This window comes from Ammospiza caudacuta, chromosome 33, assembly GCF_027887145.1.
Source record: "Ammospiza caudacuta isolate bAmmCau1 chromosome 33, bAmmCau1.pri, whole genome shotgun sequence".
Taxonomy (NCBI): Eukaryota; Metazoa; Chordata; class Aves; order Passeriformes; family Passerellidae; genus Ammospiza; species Ammospiza caudacuta.
Genome location: NC_080625.1, coordinates 3,255,859 through 3,283,236, shown reverse-complemented (window position 1 = coordinate 3,283,236; position 27,378 = coordinate 3,255,859). Strand labels below are relative to the sequence as shown.

At 51.4% G+C, this 27,378-nt stretch overlaps 1 protein-coding gene and 2 pseudogenes across 1 annotated transcript; 1 reads left to right on the top strand and 2 right to left on the bottom strand.

Moving 5' to 3' along the window:
* Nucleotides 1–27,378, top strand: part of LOC131570213 (uncharacterized) — a 1,483,036-nt pseudogene that overhangs the window by 314,875 nt on the left and 1,140,783 nt on the right.
* The window catches only part of LOC131570235 (zinc finger protein 271-like), a 558,758-nt pseudogene that overhangs the window by 268,903 nt on the left and 262,477 nt on the right, over nt 1–27,378 (bottom strand).
* LOC131570263 (uncharacterized) lies at nt 1,403–3,355 on the bottom strand. The gene is made up of 2 exons (XM_058822625.1): nt 3,267–3,355; nt 1,403–2,991 (listed from the first exon to the last, which is right to left on the bottom strand). Exons 1-2 carry the CDS (start codon nt 3,279–3,281, stop codon nt 1,927–1,929), a joined length of 1,080 nt encoding a protein of 359 aa, XP_058678608.1. The 5' UTR covers nt 3,282–3,355; the 3' UTR covers nt 1,403–1,926.

The following is a 27,378-nucleotide window of genomic DNA, read 5'->3' as shown; positions in this document are numbered from 1 at the left end:
ACTGTGCAAGTTGGGATTTTAAACCAAATTGTGAAATTGCAGCTCTTAACCTTTCTAAAATCTTCCAATCAAAAGGTTCCCAAACTCTACCTGCAGCATAAGTCACTACAGGAAAAGTCTCTACATCATTTGAGAGAAAAGTCCCTTCTACAATAGCTTCTGAAATAACTCCCTTCCACTTTCGTTTCTGAGCTGCTTCTATTTCAGGATCACATTCCAACTCTAATTCCACATTTTTTACAGCATGAGAAGGAGGAATTTGTTTAACCGGCTTGAATGCTGGCTCAGAGACAAACTGGGAGGGTGGTAACCACTTTCCTGGTTGTCTGTCTGAACCTACTATCATTGGCAAGTCCATTTTCCCAAAAGAATAGTTGCTTTTGGGGAAAACTGAATCCTTTTGTTGAATTATCAATTTTTGCAAATTGTCCACTAAAGATTTTAAATCCTCTTCAATAGAAGAATTATTCATAATAACATCTCCTTCCTTATCCTTTTCACATACAGCATGTTTAGTTTCTAAGTTACTGTTACCAACAGTTTCTTCACTCCGAGTACAACTGTCCTTTGTTCTTCAGGCTTATCCCCCTGAAGAGGTTTTTTCACTCTGAGTACAACTGACCTTTGTCTGACAGCCCAACCCCCCCGAAGAGGCAGCGGCTTCCTCTTTCTCGCTCTGAGCTGGAGGAGCAGTCGGTGCAATGCTCGATTCTGAGCTGAGGGGTTGTGGGCTGCATGAGAGAATATCTAAGGTGGTAGAAAACAGCTGCTGGACTGAATTTGCCGGAAATGCCTGAGGCTGTTCTGACTCAGAGGCAAGGGCTGCAGCAGCTTTCCTCTCTGCCTTTGAGCTTGCAACACCTCTATGATAATTTTCCACAAAGTAGAATATTTAGACGCCTCTTTTGCCTCACTCCCCTCAGATGCAATGCTATCCCACAACATCCGCCCCACAGCTTCCAATGTCAAAATCTCAAAAGCAATCTGTGCTCCTGCTATCACATTATGGTCCCAAGCCCATTGCAATAGTCTCTTCAAATTGGAGGCATCATACTTTTGTTCTCTCTTAGAGAGGATATGTTGGAGGAGTTTCTGACCACCTTCCCTTTCGTGTTCAGACCCCATCTCCTCCCCAGCTGCTCACATTGATCAGGGTGAGATTCAAGTCATCTACGATTGGAGCTCCAGTAACCTTTCCCTCTCCCTGGGGCACTGAGGATACTTTACACCAGTTGCTCCGCTCCTCGAGGGTTGGCTCCGATCCCTGCACAGCAGCCAAACTGCCGACCTCGAGTCCCTTTAGTGCTGCGACATTGGGCCTGCCCATGTTCTCCACCAGAAATGTGGGGTGCAGAGGTTCAGGGACAACACACCATGACCAATATGATCCAGTGAAGCCAAGTTTATTAACCCTAAAAATACTATATTTATAATAACTCTCTACTGTCCACACATCTCTAGCTAATACATGATTGGTTAATCCTAGCTGTTCATGCATCTAAATTAGAATGCCGATTGGATGTCCTAATTTTTCACACATCTTGCTGTGCTCATCTGGCCCGCCCATGACTCACTTTTGTCTTACTTTCCCAAACTTGCTGGCAAACTTGCTGAGTCCTGATGACTCTTCTTCCTGTATCTCTTTCATGGATATACCGACCCCATTTCTGAATATGTCCATTATTCATTGTTTGTGAATGTGTCCATTGTCCATTATTACAAGCAGGCTGAATTGTGCATCAGCTGAACATGGCCACTGTCTAACAAAAACTCCTCAATCTGCAAAAACTCTCAACATGTATCAATGAAAATTCCCAGAAAATTCCCAAGATTTGTCTCAAATCCCATGTGGGAGAGGAGAGGGCAAAGGTGAGCAGCAATGTACCCGATGATGTCATCACCCTCAATGACATCACAGCAGTGACATCACTCTCCCCGCAGCAGCCTCGGGATATCCTCGATGGCTTCTTGGCACTTCTTGGCCACTGTGCGGCCATCAGAGCCACCAGGGCCATCAGAGCCACCAGGGGGCTTTGTGAGGAGCCTGCTGATGTCCCCAAGTATCCCCAGCAAATGATGCGTGGTCAGGCGGGCACTGGCCTCCCACAGCCTCTCAGCCTCGGCCACCTTGGCCACCAAGGCCTCAAGGACATTGGGGGACGCCTCATTTGTCCCCTTCAGGATTGCCTCAATTTCTTCAAGCCGGTCGTTCATCTCAAAGACAAAATACCTGGCTCTTTCACACGCAACCACCAAGCGCTCCAGTGGCCCCAGAGCCACCTGCGAGCGCTGTCCTCTCCTGGTGGCTGCCTCCTCCTCCCTGGCAGCCCCGTCCTCCTTGCTGGTTGCCATCTCCTCCTCGCTGGCAGCCTCCTCCTCTTCACCGGCAACCTCTTCCTCCTTGCTGGCAGCCTCCTCCTCCTCCTCCTCGTCAGTGGCTGCTGCCACCTGGGCTTTGGACACGGCCCCCACTGAGGCCACCTCCTCCCTGTCGAGGGCCACAGGCGGCTGCTGGGCCGTGGCCAGCTGGTTGTCCCCACCTGCCTCCCTGTGGGTGGCCTCATCCTGCAGGTCCCCAGCCTGGGCGGTGGCCTCAGTGGTGGCATCGGTGGTGGCCTCATCCTCACTGGCCTCATCCTCACTGGTCTCGCAGAACTCAGAGGCCCACCAGGCCAGCAGGTACCAGCTCTCTGCGAGCATGTACACCCTGTATCGCCAGGCCGTGGCCGCGTCTCTCACCTTGGCCCAGGTGTCCTCTGGGGTGGACCCAAGGGTGGCCAGGGCCCGGCCCAGGGAGGGGACACTGATGTAGCTCGGGGAGGTGACACCACGGTGGTTCAGGGCATTCCGGAGGCTCCCGGCAAAGCTCCTCAGGGACTCTGGGGACACGCGCTGCTGCTCATCCCTCTGTGGCCCGGTCACGATGGCCGCCACCTTGCCCAGAGTTGCCACTACGTCCACCAGAGCCCACAGCAGCTGGGAAGAGGACGGCTGGGCAGGGGACAGGGGAGGTGTCAGGGACCTTGTGGCACTTGTGGCCTCCTGCTGTGGCCCCTGTGCCCTGTTGGGGTGCCCTCCCTGGAGGGCTCTGCTGTCCCCTCTGTCTCTTTGTCACCCCCTCACCCCCTCTGCCACTCCCGGCCACCCTCCCGCTGTCCCCTCTGCCACCCTCTGTCACCTCTACCCCTCTGTCACCTCCCCCCTTCTTGCCACCACCCCCATCCCCTCTGTCACTCCCATGTCCCCCCATGCCAGGATTGTCACACCTTGTAGGGCTCCATGGCTGCTGGGGACGCTCTGGGGACACTCCAGAGACACACCAGGTGAAAAACACACCCGGGTGACAGTTGGGGACACGCAGGAACAGGGCGCGGCCGGATGGAGGAAGCAGGAAGAGGTGACGTCACTGCCCCCCCCCCTTCCCGTGGGGCCAGGGTAGGGACCCCAATGTCCCCCTGATGTCCTGACTGTGACCCCAATGTCCCCCTGATATCCCCAACAGGACCCTGATGTCCCCTCAGGGTCCCCAACTGGACCCCGGTGTGTCCTCAATGTCCCCAACAGGACATCAGGGGACACTTGGGCCTTTCTGGGGACATAGGGGGACATGAGGGCCATGTGGGGACTCTGAGGGGACATCAGAGGGACATTGGGAACCCTGCCCTGGCCCCACGGGTAGGGGGAGACGGCAATGTCACCTTTTCCTGCTTCTTCCATCCTGCTGCGCCACGTTCCTGCGTGTCAGTGAGTGTCACCGGAGTGTGACCCCAGTGTCACCCGTGTGTATTCACCTCTGGAAGTGTCCCTGGAGGGTCCCTGGAGTGTCCCTGGAGTGTCCCCGGAGTGTCCCCAGCGGCCATAGAGACCTGCAAGGTGCCACCTCCTGGCGTGGGGGGGTAGGAGGGGGCAGGGAGGACAGGGAGGTGGCAGAGGGAACAGGGGGGTGGCAGTAGGGGCAAAGGAAAACAGGGGTGGTGAAAAGGGGCAGAGGGGAATGCAGAGGACACGGAGGGTGGCGGGAGGGAACGGGGTCACAAAAGGACAGGAGGGCAGTGAAGGAAGGGGGGAGGTGACAGAGGAGTGGAGGGGATCGAGGGTGGCAGGGGGTGGCAAAGGGGAAGAGGGAGTGACAAAGGGACAGAGAGGACAGCAGAGCCCTCTAGGCATGGGACAAAGGGGACCCCGGGAGGGCACAGGGGCCACACCAGGAAGCCACAAGTGCCACCAGGTCTCTGACATCTTCCCTGTCCCCTCCCCAGGTGCACCCATTCCGGCTGAAGGTTCTGGTGTCTGTGGTGGCCACCCTGGGCGAGGTGGCGGCCACTGTGACCGGGCCACACAGGAGAGTGTGGCGGTATGTGCCCCCAGAGACCCTGCATGCAACCCTGAGGATCTTCACCTGGAGCCTCCGTAAGACCCTGGAACACCCCGGTCTCACCTCCGTGAGCCGGGCTCTGGCCGCCCTTGGGGCCACGCCAGGGGTCACCTGGGCCGATGTGAGAGCCCTGGCCAGTGCCTGGCGGGAGGTGGTGGCTGCACTCAATGGCAGCTGGGCCCAGCTGGCCTGGGACGCCGCTGAGCTCTATGACGCCTGCTGGAACACGGCCATTGCCACCACCCGGGCCAGAGACCAGCAGGCCAAGGGCACCCGCAGGGGGACAGCTGGGAGCAACCTGGTGGCCACAGCCCAGCAGCTGATGGTGGCCTTGAAGAGTGAGAAAGTGGCCTTGGCGATGACTGCGCACGAGGCCCAGGGGGCTGCGGCCACCAACGAGGCCATGGGAGAAGCTGTGGTGGCCACCAGGCAGGGGAAGGCGGCCACCAGAAGGAGAGATTGGGCAGAGGTGGCTCTGGGGCCCCTGCAGCGCTTGGTGGAAGCGTGTGACAGAGCCACATTTTTCCTCCGGGAGCTGCAGGATCAGCTCTGGGACATCAAAGTCACCCTGGAGGGGACAGACGAGGTGCCCCTCGATATTCCTGAGGCCTTGGTGTCCAAAGTGGCCAAGTTTGAGCAGCTGTGGGAGGCCAGCACCCACCTGTTCAAGCATCACCTGCTGGGGACACTTGGGGACATCCACGACCTCCTCTTGAGTCCCTATAGTGGCTGCGGAGGCCCTGATGGCCCCGCCAGCCATGCAGTAGCCGAGCGGTGCCAAAAAGTCATTGAGGACATCCCAAGGCTGCTTCGAGACATTGAGGTCACCACTGCAATGTCATTGCAGCAGTGACATAACTGGGGACATCACTGCTGTCACCTGTCCCCTCTGCCCTCCCCATGCAGGGGTGGAGACAAATTTGAGGAATTTTCTGGGAATTTTCATTGATACTGCTCCAAATCCTGATGGGATGTTCCTGGCGTGACATCACTGGGGACACTCAGGGGCATGGTGGGACTGTCTGGCAATACTCAGGGACACATACGGAAGAAACTCAGGAAAAATCAGGGAGGACACTGTGGGATGCTCAGGGAGGACACTCAGGGACACTCTGGGGACACTCAGGGACACTCAGGGACAGGGGTGAATGAGTCTTCTCAGCAGCTTCCAGCTTTCCACTGTGCCAGCAGCAGAGCCGGGATATAAACGACAATTTAATAATTGGCTTTTGCAATTCTGCATTGGCTGCTGCAATTATGTATTGGCTGGTTGTCCAGGTTTAGAGCAAATTTGGGGAAAAATCCCCCAAAGCAGCTCCAGTGGGAAAAAACAGATCCAATCGGCCCCTCCCACCAACTGGTCCGGGAGGAAAAAAATAACTCCTTGGAGAAAGGTGGAAAAAAACTGTTTATTAAACAATAAAACCAAAATAATATCAAACAATGAGACCCCTTGCCACTCTAAAAGAGATGACAAATTGAGAAAGCCACAGGTTGAAGCTCAGCTCACTCAGTCTCTGATCAGTCCCTCCGGTGCTGGAATTGTCACAGGCCAGGCCCGGCCTGGTGGGCCACAGCTGCAGCTGCCGGTGCTCTCCTGGGTGTTCAGTCCAGAGCAGTTTCAAGAGGTCCAAAGAAAAAGGAAAAAAAAACAGTCCAGGGAACTTCTTTGCCTCAGCTAGCTAAAACTAACTAAAAAGCAAAAGAAGAGCTCTGTCCCCGCTGTCTGTTCATCCACAGACAACACAGTCCAGGAGCACGAATGTGAAGGAGGAGTGCAGTGTCTGAAAACAAAACTGCGCGCTTCTTCTCTCCCCCCTTCACTCTCTGGAACTCTCTTAAAGGTACAAAACTTGTTATTCAACATAAACAGAATGAGACGATTGGGGATAAAAGCATCATAGAGTCAACCCAGGACACTGGTGCAAAAAAATACTTTCACAAGTATTTTGCTCTGGTACTTGATTATTGATTGTTGATAATTCCTTGCAGTTGCTCACTGGTACAATATAATCTATCAGTTTATCTTTGCACCATGTAACCAATTTGATGCTGGAGCAATAAATTGATATTATATCATAGGCATTAAAATATTCAAAATAGACAAATATTAAATAGATAGGTAATCAATGTTGAAATAGAGACTATGCAATGTTAAAATGCTTTTGTGTAACTGACTCAGGTGTAAAACAATTCCCTTGTTTCTCACATCTGGGCCGGCCTCTCCAGGTGATGATAACTGTGGCACAAACGTGAGAAGAATTTATGAATTTATCATGGGGTGTGAAACAACAGGATGGAACCAGGAGAAGAAATAAAATATATTGACCCAATCTACAGAATGTCCTGCAGACAAGTCCAAGGTTCAATCCAAACAAGAGTTCTTGGAACATCCAAATCTCCCAGGAATGTTTGAATAATGTCTGAACTCAGGAATGTGTTTGTAGCCCCGCAGTGCAACCAGATCTGGAGAATGATGGGTTAAGTTAAGGGCAAGTTCTTTGGCCGACTGCTAAAATCCTTTCATAGCCCTTATTAAACTTTTACAATTTTCAAAGCGTGAACTTTGTTTTGCACACCCGGCTGTGGTTTGGGGGCCCCCCTCTGCTGAGCACTGACCCCGCCCCGGGTGTCGCTGGAACCCCCAAAAACCGCAGCCACCACCAGCCCTTGTTGGGGGTTGGGTTTTCTCTGTTCTTTCCTTGTTATTTGTGGATTTTTTTTTTCCCATGGAGTTGTTGAGAGGCCCTGATGGCTGAGTGCTTGAGAAGGCGGGGAGGGGGAACTCCTCTGGTTTTTGGGAGCTTCTCTGGGAGGGGGGAACAGAAACAAAGGGAGAATGGGGGGCAGGGGTTGGGGGCAGCCTCTCTCTGTCGCTCTTTGGCATCTGAGGAGGGCGGCCAGGCTGTCCCTGCAGAGAGAATTCACTGACACCACTGGTCCCCTGAGGGACTGATCACCGTCTGCTCGTGTGCCCTGGGAATCCTCAAATCCTTGTGCCCTGGGAATCCTGAACTTTTTGTGCTCTGGAAATCCTAAATTCCGTGTGCGCCTGGGAATCCTGAATTTTGTGTGCCCTGGGAATCCTGAACTTCGTGTGCCCCGGGAGTCCTAAAATTCATGTGCCCTGGGAATTCTGAATTTTGTGTGTCCCGGGAATCCTGAATTTCATGTCGATAAGTACAAGAGCAGGCTCCCAGTGCTAAAGTGATTTCAGCATTTATTATTAGAAAAAGAAAGGCCTCAAGCAAGGGTGCCCCGGGCCGAGCAGGAGCGTTCCTGGCGCTGGGGCTGCTTCAGCAGCGATGGCCCCGATGTTGCAGATGGAGCAGCACAAATTCAGTGGGTCAGAAGCCTCTTTTTATCCTGTTTTTTGTCCCTTTTGTTATAAATTATCAAATTGGTAGCCAAATTTATGAAAAATTTAACAACGATTTATTGGATCAATTACAAAAAAAATGGAATTTCGAGCAACCAGCACAGCCAAGACAGCGTCAGTCCCGGGTGCAGGCGCTGGGTGAAACCAGGTAACCCTGACAAAGTGACAACGTTTCCCAGGAGTTCACCCCGAGTGCTTCCAGCGTTCAGCTTATATACAGTTTATTCTGCCTGAGGCAAAGATGACCACACTTTTCTATACGTCTCTTCACATGCAAAGCAGGATCCATACATGTGCAGGAATAGACAAAGATGGATCAGGAGACTCAGACAAGTGTCTGAGTGTTCAGCAGAAGCTGCATTCACATGTAATAGGCTGACACCAACTCCTGAGTATCACAGATGTGATCAGGCCCAGGTATGGGTCTTGTGAGTTTCTTGAGACATTCCATTAATCATGGTCCAGGAAGACCTAGATGTTATCTCCCAGGTGTAGATGCCAGGGAAATCACCCATGATTGTCCAGGAGGGTCCCATTCATAAGGTAACAGACCTGATATTATCTTAACACTGTGGGAATCGGTTACAATAAGAATAGAACTCTGCTCCCAGCCAGAGTCATTAAAGACATAACTTGCACAATATTTTATACACACACATATCTACTTATATAGCATGAATTAACTCTATCATATATCACAGGGCAGAACCCCCGTCATGGTGGGGGGCACAAAAGGGGGTCCGGGCCTGGTGCTTGGTGGGGGGACATTGCATGAGGGGATCATGGTACACGTTGGGGGGGGTCAGTGCTGGAGGGGGTGTTGGGGGGACTGAAAGAGGTGTGTGTGTCGTTTTTGGGGGGGGTCCTGGGCCCGCCTGGATAGGGTCAATGCTCAGCAGCAGAACCACGCTGCTCCCAGCCATTTGCCAGGATTGAGGGTGGTGAGGGCAGAGGCAGGGGCCGCCTGGGGACCCCCCAGCTCCCCAAATCACAGCCGGGTGTGAAGAAGAAAGTTCACTTTTTAATGTTGTAAAAGTTTCTATAAGGAATAAAAGTTTTTGGTGCTTGGCCAAATAATTTGCCCTTAACTTAACCCATTGCTCTCCAGATCTGCTTCCACACCAGGGGTACAAACACATTCCTGAGTTCAGACATTATTCAAACATTCCTGGGAGGTTTGGATGTTCCAGGAACTCTTGTTTGGTTTTAACCTCGGACTTGTCTGAAGGACATTCTGTAGATTAGGTCAATATATTTTATTTCTTCTCCTGGTTCCATCCTGTTGTTTCACAACACCTGATCAATTCATAAATTCTTCTCAGGTTTGTGTCACTGTTGTCATCACCTGGAGAGGCCGAACCCAGGTGTGAGAAACAAGGGAATTGTTTTACACCTGAGTCAGTTACACAAAAGCATTTTAACATTGCATAGTCCCTATTTTAATATTTACTATTTATCTCTTTAATATTTATCTATTTTAATATTTTAATGCTTATGATATACTGATTTATTACTCCAGCATTAAATCAGTTACACGGTGCTTACATAAACTGATCAATTATATTGTACCAGCAAGCAGCTACAAGGAATTATCAATAATCAATAATCAAGTACCAGAGCAAAATAACTGTGGCAGTATTTTTTTGCCAAAGCCAATACAGAATTGCAGCAGCCAATGTAGGGCTGCAGCAGCCAATGCAGAATTGCAGCATACAATTATTAAATTGTTGTTTATGACCCAGCTGTGCTGCAGGCACAGTGGAAAGCTGGAAGCTGCTGAGAGGACTCATTCACCATTGTCCCTGTCCCTGAGCGTCCCCAGAGTGTCCCTGTGTGTCCTCCCCACGTGTCCCTGAGTGTCCCCAGTGATGTCACGCCAGGAACATCCCATCAGGATTTGGAGCAGTATCAATGAAAATTCCCAGAAAATTCCTCAAATTTGTCTCCACCCCTGCATGGGGAGGGCAGAGGGGACAGGTGACAGCAGTGATGTCCCCAGTTATGTCACTGCTGCAATGACATTGCAGTGGTGACCTCAATGTCTCGAAGCAGCCTTGGGATGTCCTCAATGGCTTTTTGGCACCGCTCGGCCACTGCACGGCTGCCGGGGCCATCAGGGCCGCCGCAGCCACTATAGGGACTCAAGAGGAGGTCGTGGATGTCCCCAAGTGTCCCCAGCAGGTGATGCTTGAACAGGTGGGTGCTGGCCTCCCACAGCTGCTCAAACTTGGCCACTTTGGACACCAAGGCCTCAGGAATATCGAGGGGCACCTCGTCTGTCCCCTCCAGGGTGACTTTGATGTCCCAGAGCCGATCCTGCAGCTCCTGGAAGAAAAATGTGGCTCTGTCACACGCTTCCACCAAGCGCTGCAGGGGCCCCAGAGCCACCTCTGCCCAATCTCTCCTTCTGGTGGCCGCCTTCCCCTGCCTGGTGGCCACCACAGCTTCTCCCATGGCCTCGTTGGTGGCCGCAGCCCCCTGGGCCTCGTGCGCAGTCATCGCCAAGGCCACTTTCTCACTCTTCAAGGCCACCATCAGCTGCTGGGCTGTGGCCACCAGGTTGCTCCCAGCTGTCCCCCTGCGGGTGCCCTTGGCCTGCTGGTCTCTGGCCCGGGTGGTGGCAATGGCCGTGTTCCAGCAGGCGTCATAGAGCTCAGCGGCGTCCCAGGCCAGCTGGGCCCAGCTGCCATTGAGTGCAGCCACCACCTCCCGCCAGGCACTGGCCAGGGCTCTCACATCGGCCCAGGTGACCCCTGGCGTGGCCCCAAGGGCGGCCAGAGCCCGGCTCACGGAGGTGAGACCGGGGTGTTCCAGGGTCTTACGGAGGCTCCAGGTGAAGATCCTCAGGGTTGCATGCAGGGTCTCTGGGGGCACATACCGCCACACTCTCCTGTGTGGCCCGGTCACAGTGGCCGCCACCTCGCCCAGGGTGGCCACCACAGACACCAGAACCTTCAGCCGGAATGGGTGCACCTGGGGAGGGGACAGGGAAGATGTCAGAGACCTGGTGGCACTTGTGGCTTCCTGGTGTGGCCCCTGTGCCCTCCCGGGGTCCCCTTTGTCCCATGCCTAGAGGGCTCTGCTGTCCTCTCTGTCCCTTTGTCACTCCCTCTTCCCCTCTGCCACCTCCTGCCACCCTCCTCGCTGTCCCCTCTGCTGCACCCTGCCACCACACTCACAGTCTCTGCCACCCTCTGCTGTCCCTTCTGCCAGCCTTCGCGTCTCAACCTCGTGTCCCCCTCATCCCCCACCACCCCCTCCCCCTTTCTGTCACCTCCCCACTTTCTGCCAATCCCTCCTGCCCCCTTTGTGACCCCCTCTCCACTCCTGCCACTCCCCCGCGTCCCCCTGTCCCCCACTGCCCCATCCTCCCCCGGTGTCCCCTATGTCCCCTCCCCACCACCACTCCGCACCTGACAGTGCTCCATGGCTGCTGGGGACACTACGGGGACACTCCAGGGACACTCCAGGTGACAAACACACCTGGGTGACAGTTGGGGACATGCAGGAACACACACAGCCGGATGGAGGAAGCAGGAAGAGGTGACGTCACCGCCCCCCCCTTCCCATGGGGCCAGGATGTGGTTCCCTCAGTGTCCCTCAGATGTACTCAACGGGACCCCAATGTCCCATCAGGGTCCCCAACAAGGCTCAAATGTCCCCGATGCCCGATGTCCTGTTGGGGAGATGGCAGACACACCAGGGTCCTGTTGGGGACACTGTGGGGACATCGGGGGACCTCGTGGTGACCCAAAATGGGACAGTAAACCTCAGGGTGGCCCCAGTGTACAAAATGGAAAGGCATGGGGGTGTCCCCAAGGGAAGGACACAGGGGCATCCCCAAGGTCCCCAACAGGACCCCAGTGAGTCCCTGGTATCCCCAGCTGGATATCAGGGGGACACTTGGACCTTGTGGGGGACATTGGGGCAACACCAGGGCCATGTAGGGACACTCAGGAGACATCAGGGTCATATTGGGGACATTGGGGGGGACATTGGAGACTCTGCCCTGGCCCCAGGTGGGAGGAGCAAGTGGGACAGTGACGTCACCTCTTCCTGCTTCCTGCATCTGACCGTGCCACATTCCTGTGCGTCCCCAACTGTCACCTGGGCGTGTTTGTCACCTAGAGTGTCCCCAGAGTGTCTCCAGATTGCTCCCATTGACCATGGAGCCTTGTGACGTGTGGACTCCCGGAGTGGGGAGACATGGGGGTGACAGAGGGGACAGGAGGGCGTGACAGACAGGGGGGAGGTGACAGAGGAGACCGAGGGTAACAGAGGGTGGCAGAGGGGACAGCAGGAGGGTGGCCGGGAGTGGCAGAGGGGGTGAGGGGGTGACAAAGAGACAGAGGGGACAGCAGAGCCCTCCAGGGAGGGCACCCCAACAGGGCACAGGGGCCACAGCAGGAGGCCACAAGTGCCACAAGGTCCCTGACACCTCCCCTGTCCCCTGCCCAGCCGTCCTCTTCCCAGCTGCTGTGGGCTCTGGTGGACGTAGTGGCAACTCTGGGCAAGGTGGCGGCCACCGTGACCGGGCCACAGAGGGACGAGCAGCAGCGCGTGTCCCCAGAGTCCCTGAGGAGCTTTGCCGGGAGCCTCCGGAATGCCCTGAACCACCGTGGTGTCACCTCCCCGAGCTACATCAGTGTCCCCTCCCTGGGCCGGGCCCTGGCCACCCTTGGGTCCACCCCAGAGGACACCTGGGCCAAGGTGAGAGACGCGGCCACGGCCTGGCGATACAGGGTGGACATGCTCGCAGAGAGCTGGTACCTGCTGGCCTGGGAGGCCTCTGAGTTCTGCGAGGCTTGTGAGGATGACACCATCACCAAGGCCACCATTGAGGCCACCGCCCAGGATGGGGACCTGCAGGATGAGGCCTCCTGCAGGGAGACAGCTGGGGAAAACCAGGTGGTTGACAGGTGTTATCACCTGTCCCCTCTCCCCTCCCCACATGGGCATTTTCTGGGAATTTTCATTGACACAGCCCCAAATCCTGATGGCAATTCCTAGGATGACATCACTGGGGACACTCAGTAATATGCAGGGAAGACACACAGGGACATTCAGGAGAACTCTGGGACAGTCTGGGGACACTCAGGGACACAGAGGGATACTCAGGAAAAATCAGGGAGGACACTTAGGGACATTCCGGGACACTCCAGGGACACTCAGGGACAGGGGTGAATGAGTCCCCTCAGCAGCTTCCAGCTTTCCACTGTGCCAGCAGTAGAGCTGGATCATAAATGAGACTTTAATAATTGGATGCTGCAATTCTGCATTGACTGTTGCAGTTCTACATTGGCTTCAGTACTTCTGCATTGGCTTTTGCAAAAAAATACTTTCACAAGTATTTTACTCTGGTACTTGATTATTGATAATTGATAATTCCTTGTAGCTGCTTGCTGGTACAATATAATTGATCAGTTTATGTGTGCACCGTGTAACTGATTTAATGCTGGAGTAACAGAGATATTATATCATAGGCCTTAAAATCTTAAAAATAGACAAATATTGAACAGATAAATAATCAATGTTAAATAGAGACTATGCAATGTTAAAATGCTTTTGTGTAACTGACTCAGGTGTAAAACAATTCCCTTGTTTCTCACACCTGGGTTTGGCCTCTCCAGATGACAACAGTGACACAAACCTGAGAAGAATTTATGAATTGATCAGGGAGTGTGAAACAACAGGATGGAACCAGGAGAAGAAATAAAATATATTTACCTAATCTACAGAATGTCCTGCAGACAAGTCCGAGGTTAAAACCAAACAAGAATTCTTGGAACATCCAAATATCCCGGGAATGTTTGAATAATGTCTGAACTCAGGAACGTGTTTGTAGCCCCGCAGTGCAACCAGATCTGGAGAACGATGGGTTAAGTTAAGGGCGAGTTCTATGCCAACTGCCAAAATCCTTTTATAGCCCTGATTAAACAATTACAATTTTCAAAGTGTGAACTTTGTTTCTCACACCCGGCTGTGGTTTGGGCCCCACCCCCCCCCCACCCCGCTGCTGCTGAGCACTGACCCCGCCCCGGGTGTCGCTGGAACCCCCAAAAACCGCAGCCACCACCAGCCCTTGTTGGGGGTTGGGTTTTCTCTGTTCTTTCCTTGTTATTTGTGGATTTTTTTTTTCCCATGGAGTTGTTGAGAGGCCCTGATGGGTGAGTGCTTGAGAAGGCAGGGAGGGGGAACTCCTCTTGTTTTTGGGAGTTTCTCTGGGAGGGAGGAACAGAAACAAAGGGAGAATGGGGGGCAGGGGTTGGGGGCTGCCTATCTCTGTCGCTCTTTGGCATCTGAGGAGGGCGGCCAGGCTGTCCCTGCAGAGAGAATTCACTGGCACCGCTGGAGCTCAGCCCTGAGGGACCCATCACTGTCTGCTCGTGTGCCCTGGGAATCCTCAAATTCATGTGCCCTGGGAATCCTGAACTTCGTGTGCCCCGGGAGTCCTAAAATTCGTGTGCCCTGGGAATTCTGAATTTTGTTTGTCCCGGGAATCCTGAATTTCATGTCGATAAGTACAAGAGCAGGCTCCCAGTGCTAAAGTGATTTCAGCATTTATTATTAGAAAAAGAAAGGCCTCAAGCAAGGGTGCCCCGGGCCGAGCAGGAGCGTTCCTGGCGCTGGGGCTGCTTCAGCAGCGATGGCCCCGATGTTGCAGATGGAGCAGCACAAATTCAGTGGGTCAGAAGCCTCTTTTTATCCTGTTTTTTGTCCCTTTTGTTATAAATTATCAAATTGGTAGCCAAATTTATGAAAAATTTAACAACGATTTATTGGATCAATTACAAAAAAAATGGAATTTCGAGCAACCAGCACAGCCAAGACAGCGTCAGTCCCGGGTGCAGGCGCTGGGTGAAACCAGGTAACCCTGACAAAGTGACAACGTTTCCCAGGAGTTCACCCCGAGTGCTTCCAGCGTTCAGCTTATATACAGTTTATTCTGCCTGAGGCAAAGATGACCACACTTTTCTATACGTCTCTTCACATGCAAAGCAGGATCCATACATGTGCAGGAATAGACAAAGATGGATCAGGAGACTCAGACAAGTGTCTGAGTGTTCAGCAGAAGCTGCATTCACATGTAATAGGCTGACACCAACTCCTGAGTATCACAGATGTGATCAGGCCCAGGTATGGGTCTTGTGAGTTTCTTGAGACATTCCATTAATCATGGTCCAGGAAGACCTAGATGTTATCTCCCAGGTGTAGATGCCAGGGAAATCACCCATGATTGTCCAGGAGGGTCCCATTCATAAGGTAACAGACCTGATATTATCTTAACACTGTGGGAATCGGTTACAATAAGAATAGAACTCTGCTCCCAGCCAGAGTCATTAAAGACATAACTTGCACAATATTTTATACACACACATATCTACTTATATAGCATGAATTAACTCTATCATATATCACAGGGCAGAACCCCCGTCATGGTGGGGGGCACAAAAGGGGGTCCGGGCCTGGTGCTTGGTGGGGGGACATTGCATGAGGGGATCATGGTACACGTTGGGGGGGGTCAGTGCTGGAGGGGGTGTTGGGGGGACTGAAAGAGGTGTGTGTGTCGTTTTTGGGGGGGGTCCTGGGCCCGCCTGGATAGGGTCAATGCTCAGCAGCAGAACCACGCTGCTCCCAGCCATTTGCCAGGATTGAGGGTGGTGAGGGCAGAGGCAGGGGCCGCCTGGGGACCCCCCAGCTCCCCAAATCACAGCCGGGTGTGAAGAAGAAAGTTCACTTTTTAATGTTGTAAAAGTTTCTATAAGGAATAAAAGTTTTTGGTGCTTGGCCAAATAATTTGCCCTTAACTTAACCCATTGCTCTCCAGATCTGCTTCCACACCAGGGGTACAAACACATTCCTGAGTTCAGACATTATTCAAACATTCCTGGGAGGTTTGGATGTTCCAGGAACTCTTGTTTGGTTTTAACCTCGGACTTGTCTGAAGGACATTCTGTAGATTAGGTCAATATATTTTATTTCTTCTCCTGGTTCCATCCTGTTGTTTCACAACACCTGATCAATTCATAAATTCTTCTCAGGTTTGTGTCACTGTTGTCATCACCTGGAGAGGCCGAACCCAGGTGTGAGAAACAAGGGAATTGTTTTACACCTGAGTCAGTTACACAAAAGCATTTTAACATTGCATAGTCCCTATTTTAATATTTACTATTTATCTCTTTAATATTTATCTATTTTAATATTTTAATGCTTATGATATACTGATTTATTACTCCAGCATTAAATCAGTTACACGGTGCTTACATAAACTGATCAATTATATTGTACCAGCAAGCAGCTACAAGGAATTATCAATAATCAATAATCAAGTACCAGAGCAAAATAACTGTGGCAGTATTTTTTTGCCAAAGCCAATACAGAATTGCAGCAGCCAATGTAGGGCTGCAGCAGCCAATGCAGAATTGCAGCATACAATTATTAAATTGTTGTTTATGACCCAGCTGTGCTGCAGGCACAGTGGAAAGCTGGAAGCTGCTGAGAGGACTCATTCACCATTGTCCCTGTCCCTGAGCGTCCCCAGAGTGTCCCTGTGTGTCCTCCCCACGTGTCCCTGAGTGTCCCCAGTGATGTCACGCCAGGAACATCCCATCAGGATTTGGAGCAGTATCAATGAAAATTCCCAGAAAATTCCTCAAATTTGTCTCCACCCCTGCATGGGGAGGGCAGAGGGGACAGGTGACAGCAGTGATGTCCCCAGTTATGTCACTGCTGCAATGACATTGCAGTGGTGACCTCAATGTCTCGAAGCAGCCTTGGGATGTCCTCAATGGCTTTTTGGCACCGCTCGGCCACTGCACGGCTGCCGGGGCCATCAGGGCCGCCGCAGCCACTATAGGGACTCAAGAGGAGGTCGTGGATGTCCCCAAGTGTCCCCAGCAGGTGATGCTTGAACAGGTGGGTGCTGGCCTCCCACAGCTGCTCAAACTTGGCCACTTTGGACACCAAGGCCTCAGGAATATCGAGGGGCACCTCGTCTGTCCCCTCCAGGGTGACTTTGATGTCCCAGAGCCGATCCTGCAGCTCCTGGAAGAAAAATGTGGCTCTGTCACACGCTTCCACCAAGCGCTGCAGGGGCCCCAGAGCCACCTCTGCCCAATCTCTCCTTCTGGTGGCCGCCTTCCCCTGCCTGGTGGCCACCACAGCTTCTCCCATGGCCTCGTTGGTGGCCGCAGCCCCCTGGGCCTCGTGCGCAGTCATCGCCAAGGCCACTTTCTCACTCTTCAAGGCCACCATCAGCTGCTGGGCTGTGGCCACCAGGTTGCTCCCAGCTGTCCCCCTGCGGGTGCCCTTGGCCTGCTGGTCTCTGGCCCGGGTGGTGGCAATGGCCGTGTTCCAGCAGGCGTCATAGAGCTCAGCGGCGTCCCAGGCCAGCTGGGCCCAGCTGCCATTGAGTGCAGCCACCACCTCCCGCCAGGCACTGGCCAGGGCTCTCACATCGGCCCAGGTGACCCCTGGCGTGGCCCCAAGGGCGGCCAGAGCCCGGCTCACGGAGGTGAGACCGGGGTGTTCCAGGGTCTTACGGAGGCTCCAGGTGAAGATCCTCAGGGTTGCATGCAGGGTCTCTGGGGGCACATACCGCCACACTCTCCTGTGTGGCCCGGTCACAGTGGCCGCCACCTCGCCCAGGGTGGCCACCACAGACACCAGAACCTTCAGCCGGAATGGGTGCACCTGGGGAGGGGACAGGGAAGATGTCAGAGACCTGGTGGCACTTGTGGCTTCCTGGTGTGGCCCCTGTGCCCTCCCGGGGTCCCCTTTGTCCCATGCCTAGAGGGCTCTGCTGTCCTCTCTGTCCCTTTGTCACTCCCTCTTCCCCTCTGCCACCTCCTGCCACCCTCCTCGCTGTCCCCTCTGCTGCACCCTGCCACCACACTCACAGTCTCTGCCACCCTCTGCTGTCCCTTCTGCCAGCCTTCGCGTCTCAACCTCGTGTCCCCCTCATCCCCCACCACCCCCTCCCCCTTTCTGTCACCTCCCCACTTTCTGCCAATCCCTCCTGCCCCCTTTGTGACCCCCTCTCCACTCCTGCCACTCCCCCGCGTCCCCCTGTCCCCCACTGCCCCATCCTCCCCCGGTGTCCCCTATGTCCCCTCCCCACCACCACTCCGCACCTGACAGTGCTCCATGGCTGCTGGGGACACTACGGGGACACTCCAGGGACACTCCAGGTGACAAACACACCTGGGTGACAGTTGGGGACATGCAGGAACACACACAGCCGGATGGAGGAAGCAGGAAGAGGTGACGTCACCGCCCCCCCCTTCCCATGGGGCCAGGATGTGGTTCCCTCAGTGTCCCTCAGATGTACTCAACGGGACCCCAATGTCCCATCAGGGTCCCCAACAAGGCTCAAATGTCCCCGATGCCCGATGTCCTGTTGGGGAGATGGCAGACACACCAGGGTCCTGTTGGGGACACTGTGGGGACATCGGGGGACCTCGTGGTGACCCAAAATGGGACAGTAAACCTCAGGGTGGCCCCAGTGTACAAAATGGAAAGGCATGGGGGTGTCCCCAAGGGAAGGACACAGGGGCATCCCCAAGGTCCCCAACAGGACCCCAGTGAGTCCCTGGTATCCCCAGCTGGATATCAGGGGGACACTTGGACCTTGTGGGGGACATTGGGGCAACACCAGGGCCATGTAGGGACACTCAGGAGACATCAGGGTCATATTGGGGACATTGGGGGGGACATTGGAGACTCTGCCCTGGCCCCAGGTGGGAGGAGCAAGTGGGACAGTGACGTCACCTCTTCCTGCTTCCTGCATCTGACCGTGCCACATTCCTGTGCGTCCCCAACTGTCACCTGGGCGTGTTTGTCACCTAGAGTGTCCCCAGAGTGTCTCCAGATTGCTCCCATTGACCATGGAGCCTTGTGACGTGTGGACTCCCGGAGTGGGGAGACATGGGGGTGACAGAGGGGACAGGAGGGCGTGACAGACAGGGGGGAGGTGACAGAGGAGACCGAGGGTAACAGAGGGTGGCAGAGGGGACAGCAGGAGGGTGGCCGGGAGTGGCAGAGGGGGTGAGGGGGTGACAAAGAGACAGAGGGGACAGCAGAGCCCTCCAGGGAGGGCACCCCAACAGGGCACAGGGGCCACAGCAGGAGGCCACAAGTGCCACAAGGTCCCTGACACCTCCCCTGTCCCCTGCCCAGCCGTCCTCTTCCCAGCTGCTGTGGGCTCTGGTGGACGTAGTGGCAACTCTGGGCAAGGTGGCGGCCACCGTGACCGGGCCACAGAGGGACGAGCAGCAGCGCGTGTCCCCAGAGTCCCTGAGGAGCTTTGCCGGGAGCCTCCGGAATGCCCTGAACCACCGTGGTGTCACCTCCCCGAGCTACATCAGTGTCCCCTCCCTGGGCCGGGCCCTGGCCACCCTTGGGTCCACCCCAGAGGACACCTGGGCCAAGGTGAGAGACGCGGCCACGGCCTGGCGATACAGGGTGGACATGCTCGCAGAGAGCTGGTACCTGCTGGCCTGGGAGGCCTCTGAGTTCTGCGAGGCTTGTGAGGATGACACCATCACCAAGGCCACCATTGAGGCCACCGCCCAGGATGGGGACCTGCAGGATGAGGCCTCCTGCAGGGAGACAGCTGGGGAAAACCAGGTGGTTGACAGGTGTTATCACCTGTCCCCTCTCCCCTCCCCACATGGGCATTTTCTGGGAATTTTCATTGACACAGCCCCAAATCCTGATGGCAATTCCTAGGATGACATCACTGGGGACACTCAGTAATATGCAGGGAAGACACACAGGGACATTCAGGAGAACTCTGGGACAGTCTGGGGACACTCAGGGACACAGAGGGATACTCAGGAAAAATCAGGGAGGACACTTAGGGACATTCCGGGACACTCCAGGGACACTCAGGGACAGGGGTGAATGAGTCCCCTCAGCAGCTTCCAGCTTTCCACTGTGCCAGCAGTAGAGCTGGATCATAAATGAGACTTTAATAATTGGATGCTGCAATTCTGCATTGACTGTTGCAGTTCTACATTGGCTTCAGTACTTCTGCATTGGCTTTTGCAAAAAAATACTTTCACAAGTATTTTACTCTGGTACTTGATTATTGATAATTGATAATTCCTTGTAGCTGCTTGCTGGTACAATATAATTGATCAGTTTATGTGTGCACCGTGTAACTGATTTAATGCTGGAGTAACAGAGATATTATATCATAGGCCTTAAAATCTTAAAAATAGACAAATATTGAACAGATAAATAATCAATGTTAAATAGAGACTATGCAATGTTAAAATGCTTTTGTGTAACTGACTCAGGTGTAAAACAATTCCCTTGTTTCTCACACCTGGGTTTGGCCTCTCCAGATGACAACAGTGACACAAACCTGAGAAGAATTTATGAATTGATCAGGGAGTGTGAAACAACAGGATGGAACCAGGAGAAGAAATAAAATATATTTACCTAATCTACAGAATGTCCTGCAGACAAGTCCGAGGTTAAAACCAAACAAGAATTCTTGGAACATCCAAATATCCCGGGAATGTTTGAATAATGTCTGAACTCAGGAACGTGTTTGTAGCCCCGCAGTGCAACCAGATCTGGAGAACGATGGGTTAAGTTAAGGGCGAGTTCTATGCCAACTGCCAAAATCCTTTTATAGCCCTGATTAAACAATTACAATTTTCAAAGTGTGAACTTTGTTTCTCACACCCGGCTGTGGTTTGGGCCCCACCCCCCCCCCACCCCGCTGCTGCTGAGCACTGACCCCGCCCCGGGTGTCGCTGGAACCCCCAAAAACCGCAGCCACCACCAGCCCTTGTTGGGGGTTGGGTTTTCTCTGTTCTTTCCTTGTTTCTTGTGGATTGTTTTTCCCATGGAGTTGCTGAGAGGCCCTGATGGGTGAGTGCTTGAGAAGGCAGGGAGGGGGAACTCCTCTTGTTTTTGGGAGTTTCTCTGGGAGGGGGGAACAGAAACAAAGGGAGAATGGGGGGCAGGGGTTGGGGGCTGCCTATCTCTGTCGCTCTTTGGCATCTGAGGAGGGCGGCCAGGCTGTCACTGCAGAGAGAATTCACTGGCACCGCTGGAGCTCAGCCCTGAGGGACCCATCACCGTCTGCTCGTGTGCCCTGGGAATCCTCAAATTCATGTGCCCCGGGAATCCTGAACTTCGTGTGCCCCAGGAAACCTGACTTCTGTCTACCCTGCAATCTTGAATTACACGTGCCCCAGGAATCCTGAACTTCCCTGTGCTCTAGATATCCTTAATTTTGTGTGTCCGGGAATCCTGAATTTTGTGTTATTAAATAAGAGAACAGGCTCCAGGTACTAAAAGTGATTTCAGCATTTATTATAATAAAAAGAAAGGCCCAAAGCAAGGGGCCCATGGGCCAAGCCAGAGCGTTCCCATTGAGGATGCTGCAACGTCAGCACTGGGGCCGCTCAGCAGCGATGGCCCTGATGTTCCAGATGGAGAGGCACAAATTCAGTGCGTCAGAAGCCTCTTTTCATCCTGCTTTTCATCCGTTTGGATTGGTTTCCTTTGGATTCTTCATTTGCATGAAGGTTTAATGCACTTTATTGGCCCATTAATGTTCTCTCCAGGCTGGCTGGTTTCGCTTGGGGGGTGGTGCACTTTACTGAGGTGCGTTATGTTGAGTACTGTATTTCTTATCACTACCCTTTAAACCCTTTTTACAATCTAATAACCAAACTAACAGTGCATGCTTAATGATCTTTCAAGTATTTACAACAGTTTCTAACCTATGTTTAACAATTTTCCCCTCCAACTATTTGATCACGCTTGGAACCTGCCTCAATCTTTTAAAATTCAACTTCTACTTTGCTCAGTTTCTCGTACTGTTTTAGCACATCTCTGGCATTCTGATCACTCTGTTCTTTCATTAGCGTGACTTTTTCACCATTTTTCCCTTCCACATTCCCTTGCAGCAGGATGCTGTTGTGGACAATGCTGGTCACTATCCGGACTAGACATGGAATTACACATGGTAGGAATATTACACTTGCTAGTGCACACACCACAAAGAAGACCAATTTCTTCCACCATTTATCATTCCAGGTGAACAAGTTGTGCCACCAATCAGAGCCTCCAAACAAAGGAGTCCATTTTTGTGCTCCAAAACAGGTAACTTTTTCCTCAAAAAATATTTAGAGGAATACTTTTAATTACATGACTGTGGTCATCGATCTCCAGGCAGCATTCTGAAGTATTACATTTTCCACAGATCGCTCCTTCCTCTGCAGCAAGGTAGTCCACTGCCAATGGGATCTGGTAAATTACTGACGGTGTTTGTTTTTGCTGCTGGTTTAAGAGATAAGTGGTCAGGGTTGTTTGATTGGACATGATTTCAAGCACTGCTTGCAGACGGATGATTGGATTGAGCGTGTATTCTGGGGTTCTGTACCCCCAGGGTCCATCTTGGGCCCAGGGAGCTGGCCCATCAGGATCTATAATCCTTTCTGGGGTCCGAATGTCACTGTTCCAGTTTTGGGTTCCACCAATTAAACTTCTTTTCTTTCAGCCCAGATCATCATACACTGGGACTCCCAAGTTTGATTTTGCATCCTTAGGCAGTAAGAAAAAGGATGATTTTATTGCTCCAATTGTGCCATCCCCGCTCCACCCTCCTGGTAACTTCACATTGGCTGTGTTACCACAGATCCAAAATAAATTTTTAGGTGCATCCCTGTCATGGTTTGATGCCGGCGCAATGCTAGTGCTTTTATGAAAATATATTCTCTCTTGTGTCTACTGTGAGATGTGATTAGAAATAGAGCAAAGCAGGCTCTAGCTTAGGAATAAAAAAAAAAATTAACCTACAACTATATGAAAAGAACAACACACAGAACTCAGAATGAAAACTTTCTAAAACATTCTTCCTCCCCCCAACCAAATTTCTAACACATTAAAATAAGACAAAACTTTGGATTCTTAATTCTGTTACTACTCTTCAATTAACCAACTCTCAGTCTATCATAATTTTTAAGATAATCAATTTTCAGTTTATGAAGAAGAGAGGAGTCCCTCTTGTGCCGCAGGCTTCCCCAGGAAACACCGTTGAGACCTCTTGTGTTTCCATGTCTCACGTGGCACCACCCAGAGATCATTTCCCATCGTGACATCTTCCTTCCATGCCCAGTGCTCTCACCACTGCACATGGACCAGAGCTGCTTCTGGGGTTTCCCTTTTAAGGATGCTTTGCCCAGTTCCAAAATGAGCACAGTCTCTCACTTTTGGGACACCTGTCCCTCCCAAATTCACCCCCTGGGGCCGAGTGGTCTCAAGAACAAAGATCTTCTTCCTCACTGAAGGCAGAGGGCACCACCACCCTCCTCATCCATCTCTGTTCATGCCACTCCTTCACATCACATCACTGCACTCTCTTGGCTCCAAGCCATTGCATCTCCCTAAATGCACTCTGTGTGTCACAGAAAAAAAAATAAATTAAAAATAGTTCTTTCTATAGCTATACAAGAAAAGTCCAGCTAAAAGGCTGCTCTGTCAGCTCCGCCCACCTAGGATTCTTCTCAACTTCTTCAGATATCTTTCACTTGCACACACTTTCATCACACTAGCCTATTTCTTTTTATTTCATCTCTATCTCTCTTCTCACTCAGCTTCAGAATAATCAGCATGTGCAAAGTTTCTATCATCTAAGAGAAGAGTTCAAATCTCAGGCTCTGCCTGTCCAGAACTCTCACGCTGCCCTGCCCAGCACCTTCTCGCTGCACCCTCGCTGCCCCACCCGCCCCTTCTCCTTCTCAGCCAGCCCTGCTGCCAGCACATGATATCCAGTTTCAAAGGAGCACAAACACAGACACAAGCACAAGCTCTCTGTCTCTCTCCCGGGGCAGGGGAAGAGCTGCCCGCTGCTTCTCAGCATTCTTCTCCCCTTCTATCTTGCCAAAGCCTTCACTTCCCTTCTCTGTCCCAAGCTCTCACCTCCCTCACCCGGCCGCACGGCTTCCCCTCCCCTTCTCAGCCCACAGCTGAGCAGAAGAGCTCTGACTTCTTTCACAGACCAGAACTGAAAGAGCTTCCCCTGAGAGTTCTCTGCTTTTAACCTCCTGTATTCTCAGAAGCGTATCCACAGCCTCAGTAGACGCACCAAATGCCAATATTCCAATCTCAACACTTATTAGTTTAACCAAGAAACTCTCAAAAACTCACTTCCTTTTCAAAGCAAAACAATCCCAGAAATAAGAATCTTGATTTGTTATATGCTTCAAATATTTGGATAGGTTTTCTATTGCCCAGAATGGGTCAATATTATCTCCTGAGCATTCAAACATTTTTTCTTTTTCATTGTATTCACATTGACTTTCAGTTTTCTCTATTGACCAATATGAATGGGGGGTTTCTGGGATCCACCTGGTGTGTGTGTGTGTGTCATGTGCTGCCAGATATCTTTTATGTGGAGTTTCTCCTACTTCTACAGGATACATTTTCCATTTTCTCGATCAACACTCTTCCCCTATTATTGTTGATTTAAGCTTCCACTTTCCTTCCCTTCTTTTGGGTACTGCCGTGTTTTTTCCTGATGTAATCCATTTTCAAATGTCCAGGGGACCTAAACTGATACTGTCCCGTGCCCAAATTTCACTTAAATGAGTCCGCCCACACACCGAACAATCAGTCTAATTAAATTATTTTGCAATCTTTTCCATCATATCAATAAAAAGATTTTTTCCATATATTTGTCCCTCTCTAGACCTTTGTATTTTCAGTTGCACTTCCTTCTCTTTGAATGTATCCTCTAAGTTGGTTTCACTTTCTTGTTCAAAACATACCCATCTTTCTTTCATAGGGTACTCTCCTGACATCTTCTGGCTTGGGTTTGCAATGTTTTTAGCCAGCTGTGAAAAATGTGTGTTTTATGATTGACTTTTTGCAAGCATTACAATTAATATTAGATGTGTTATGTTAGGAAGTTATGCTGTATTAATTTTTTAAAGTAGTGTGTAAATAGAGTTCTAGATTATAACATAATGTTTAATTAGAAACTATGTCTGTGGAATATTTTTTAAAGAAAGGAATTAGGTCCTCACACTGAGATAGCAGTCACAGGACACCTAAATCTTTCAGAGAAAGAGAATTTATTGTTCTCTTATTAGAAAAAACGAACCTTTTCCTGCCTCACTCAGCCCTGAAAATGCCATCAGGATTAAGAGGAAGAAGTTGACAGTGACCAGACAGAATCCTGTCTTTGAATAGAATTTATGTATCATGTATGAGATGTATGAATATGCAACAGGCTATTGCGTTTAAGGGTTAGTCCTCTGTTAACGTGTCCTTTTTTAGGCTTATTTTGCCCAGAAAGAGGTACCCAGACTGTCCGTAACTCTTTGTTCTTATTGTCTTGTATTGTCCTACATCTCAGTTCTTCAAGTTCTTATTACTCTAATTATATTGCTATTTTTATAACCATTTTATTACTATTAAACTTTAAAAATTTTAAAGACAAGTGATTGGCATTTTTCACACCAGCCAATATATTTTATTATCCTCTTTATGGGCTGTTAACTGGGAGTGATGGATACATTTGGGATTCATGTTTGTGCATACTCTGATTAATACACTTACTGTTTCTCCTCTATACAAGGGACAGTAACACTTCTCACGAGTGTTTCCTACATTTCCTTTGCAGTGAGTGAGTAGCAGCACTGCTACCAGTGGGAGTCTGGTACGGGCTGCCCTCCTCACCTCTCGATCCACAGGGGTTTTCTCCGTGCCCTGAGAGTTTTCCCGGAGGGAGTTCCTGATCCAGTCTTGCCTCCCACCTCTGGTTTTCCCTTCTTCTGGAGACATTCTGCCATGACCCTCATCATACCAACTGCCTTCCCTCAGTTTGGTCTCAATTAGGGTTGCAAGGAGAGCGCTCTATGGAACAGTACCGGACACCAAGACATTATTTTGGCTGTCAATTCTTAGCTGAACAAAACTTGAACCTTATAACTATGACTAATAAAAACTAGAGCAGGCTCCCGGTACTAAAGTGATTTCAGCATTTATTGTAAGAAAAAGAAAGGCCTGAAGCAAGGGGGCCAATGGGCCAAGAAGGAGCATTCCCATCAAGGGTGCTGCAGCACCAGCACCAGCGCTGGGTCTGCTTCATCAGCGATGGCCCCGATGTTCCAGATAGAGCAACATGGATTCAGTGAGTCAGATGCCCCTTTCAATGCTGTTTTTTGTCCCTTTGGATTGGTTTCTTTTTGGATCCTTCATTTGCATGAAGGTTTAAGGCCCTTGATTGGCCCACTACAGTTCTGTCCACGCTGGCATGTTTCGCTTGGGGGGTGGTGCACTTTACTGAGGTGTGTTATGGTACGTTGAGTACCATATTTCTCATAATAACCCCTTTTACAGTGTAATAACCAAACTAACAGTACATGATTAATGATCTATCAAGTATTTTACAACAGTTTCTAACCTTTTTTTAAGGTGCCCTGGGAATCCTGAACCTCATGTGCCCCAGGAACCATGAGTCTCGTGTGCCCCAGAAATCCTGAGTGTTCTGTGCCCCAGGAATCCTGCACTTCATGTGTCCTGGGACTCCTGAATTTTGTGTGCCCTGGGAATCCTGAATTTCCTGTGCCCCAGGAATCCTGAACCACATGTGCCCTGGGAATACTGAATATCGTGTGCCCCAGGAATTGATCTGTTTTTGTGCTCTTGGAATCCTGAACCTCCTGTGCTCTGGGAATACTGAACTTCATTTGCTCTGGGAATTCTGAACTTCGCATATCTCAGGAATCCTGACTTTCGTGTGCCCCAGGAATCCTGAATTTCATGTGCTGTGGGAGTCCTGAACTTCTTGTGCTCTGGGAATCCCGCATCTCCTGTGCCCTGGGAATCCTGAACTTCGCCTCTCCCTGCCCTGCTTGGAGCTGGGCTGCCGCTGTCCCGTCCTCACTGTTTTCTTCATTACTGCTCTGCCTTTTCTCCACGCCATAGCCACACCCTGCTGCCTTGCTGGCATGTCCCCACAGTTCCACCTCCCGTGAAAGTTCTGATACATCTCAAACCTTCTGATATGTCTCAAACTTCTGACACATCTCGGTGTCATGGATTGCCAAGCAAATTGTATTCTATTTGCTATCGGGATGGCAAATAGAATTCAATTTTCTGCTAATTGGGCAGTTTTCCTTATCTCTTCTACAACCACTCCTCCCTCCAGGGAACATCTGCTGATAACAGGCTATTGAATGTCACTGCATGTCTGATAAGAACTACAGCATCCCACTGGGAGATGTGAGCCCAGAGGGAGGGGCTAAGAATTCCTACCTGGATATAATCTGGAGATTCTGGAACACTAGCACGGCTTCTCCACTGGATTCCCAGAGGAACAGCAGCTGCCTCTTCATCCACTGGATCTTCAGAGGAAGACTACATCTTTCTACAGGATCCCTGCTGCAACAGAACCACCTCTGACACTGCAGGAGGGCTGCAGCCACATTTCCAATGGGATTGCTACCCACACCCTGACCCACAGGGTGTCAGGTTGTGTTCTGAGTCTGTCAGTTTACTGCATTGTTTATTTTATCTATTTATTTTCTTCCCTAGTAAAGAACTGTTATCCCTGCTCCCATATCTTTGCCTTAAAGCCCCTTAATTCCAAATT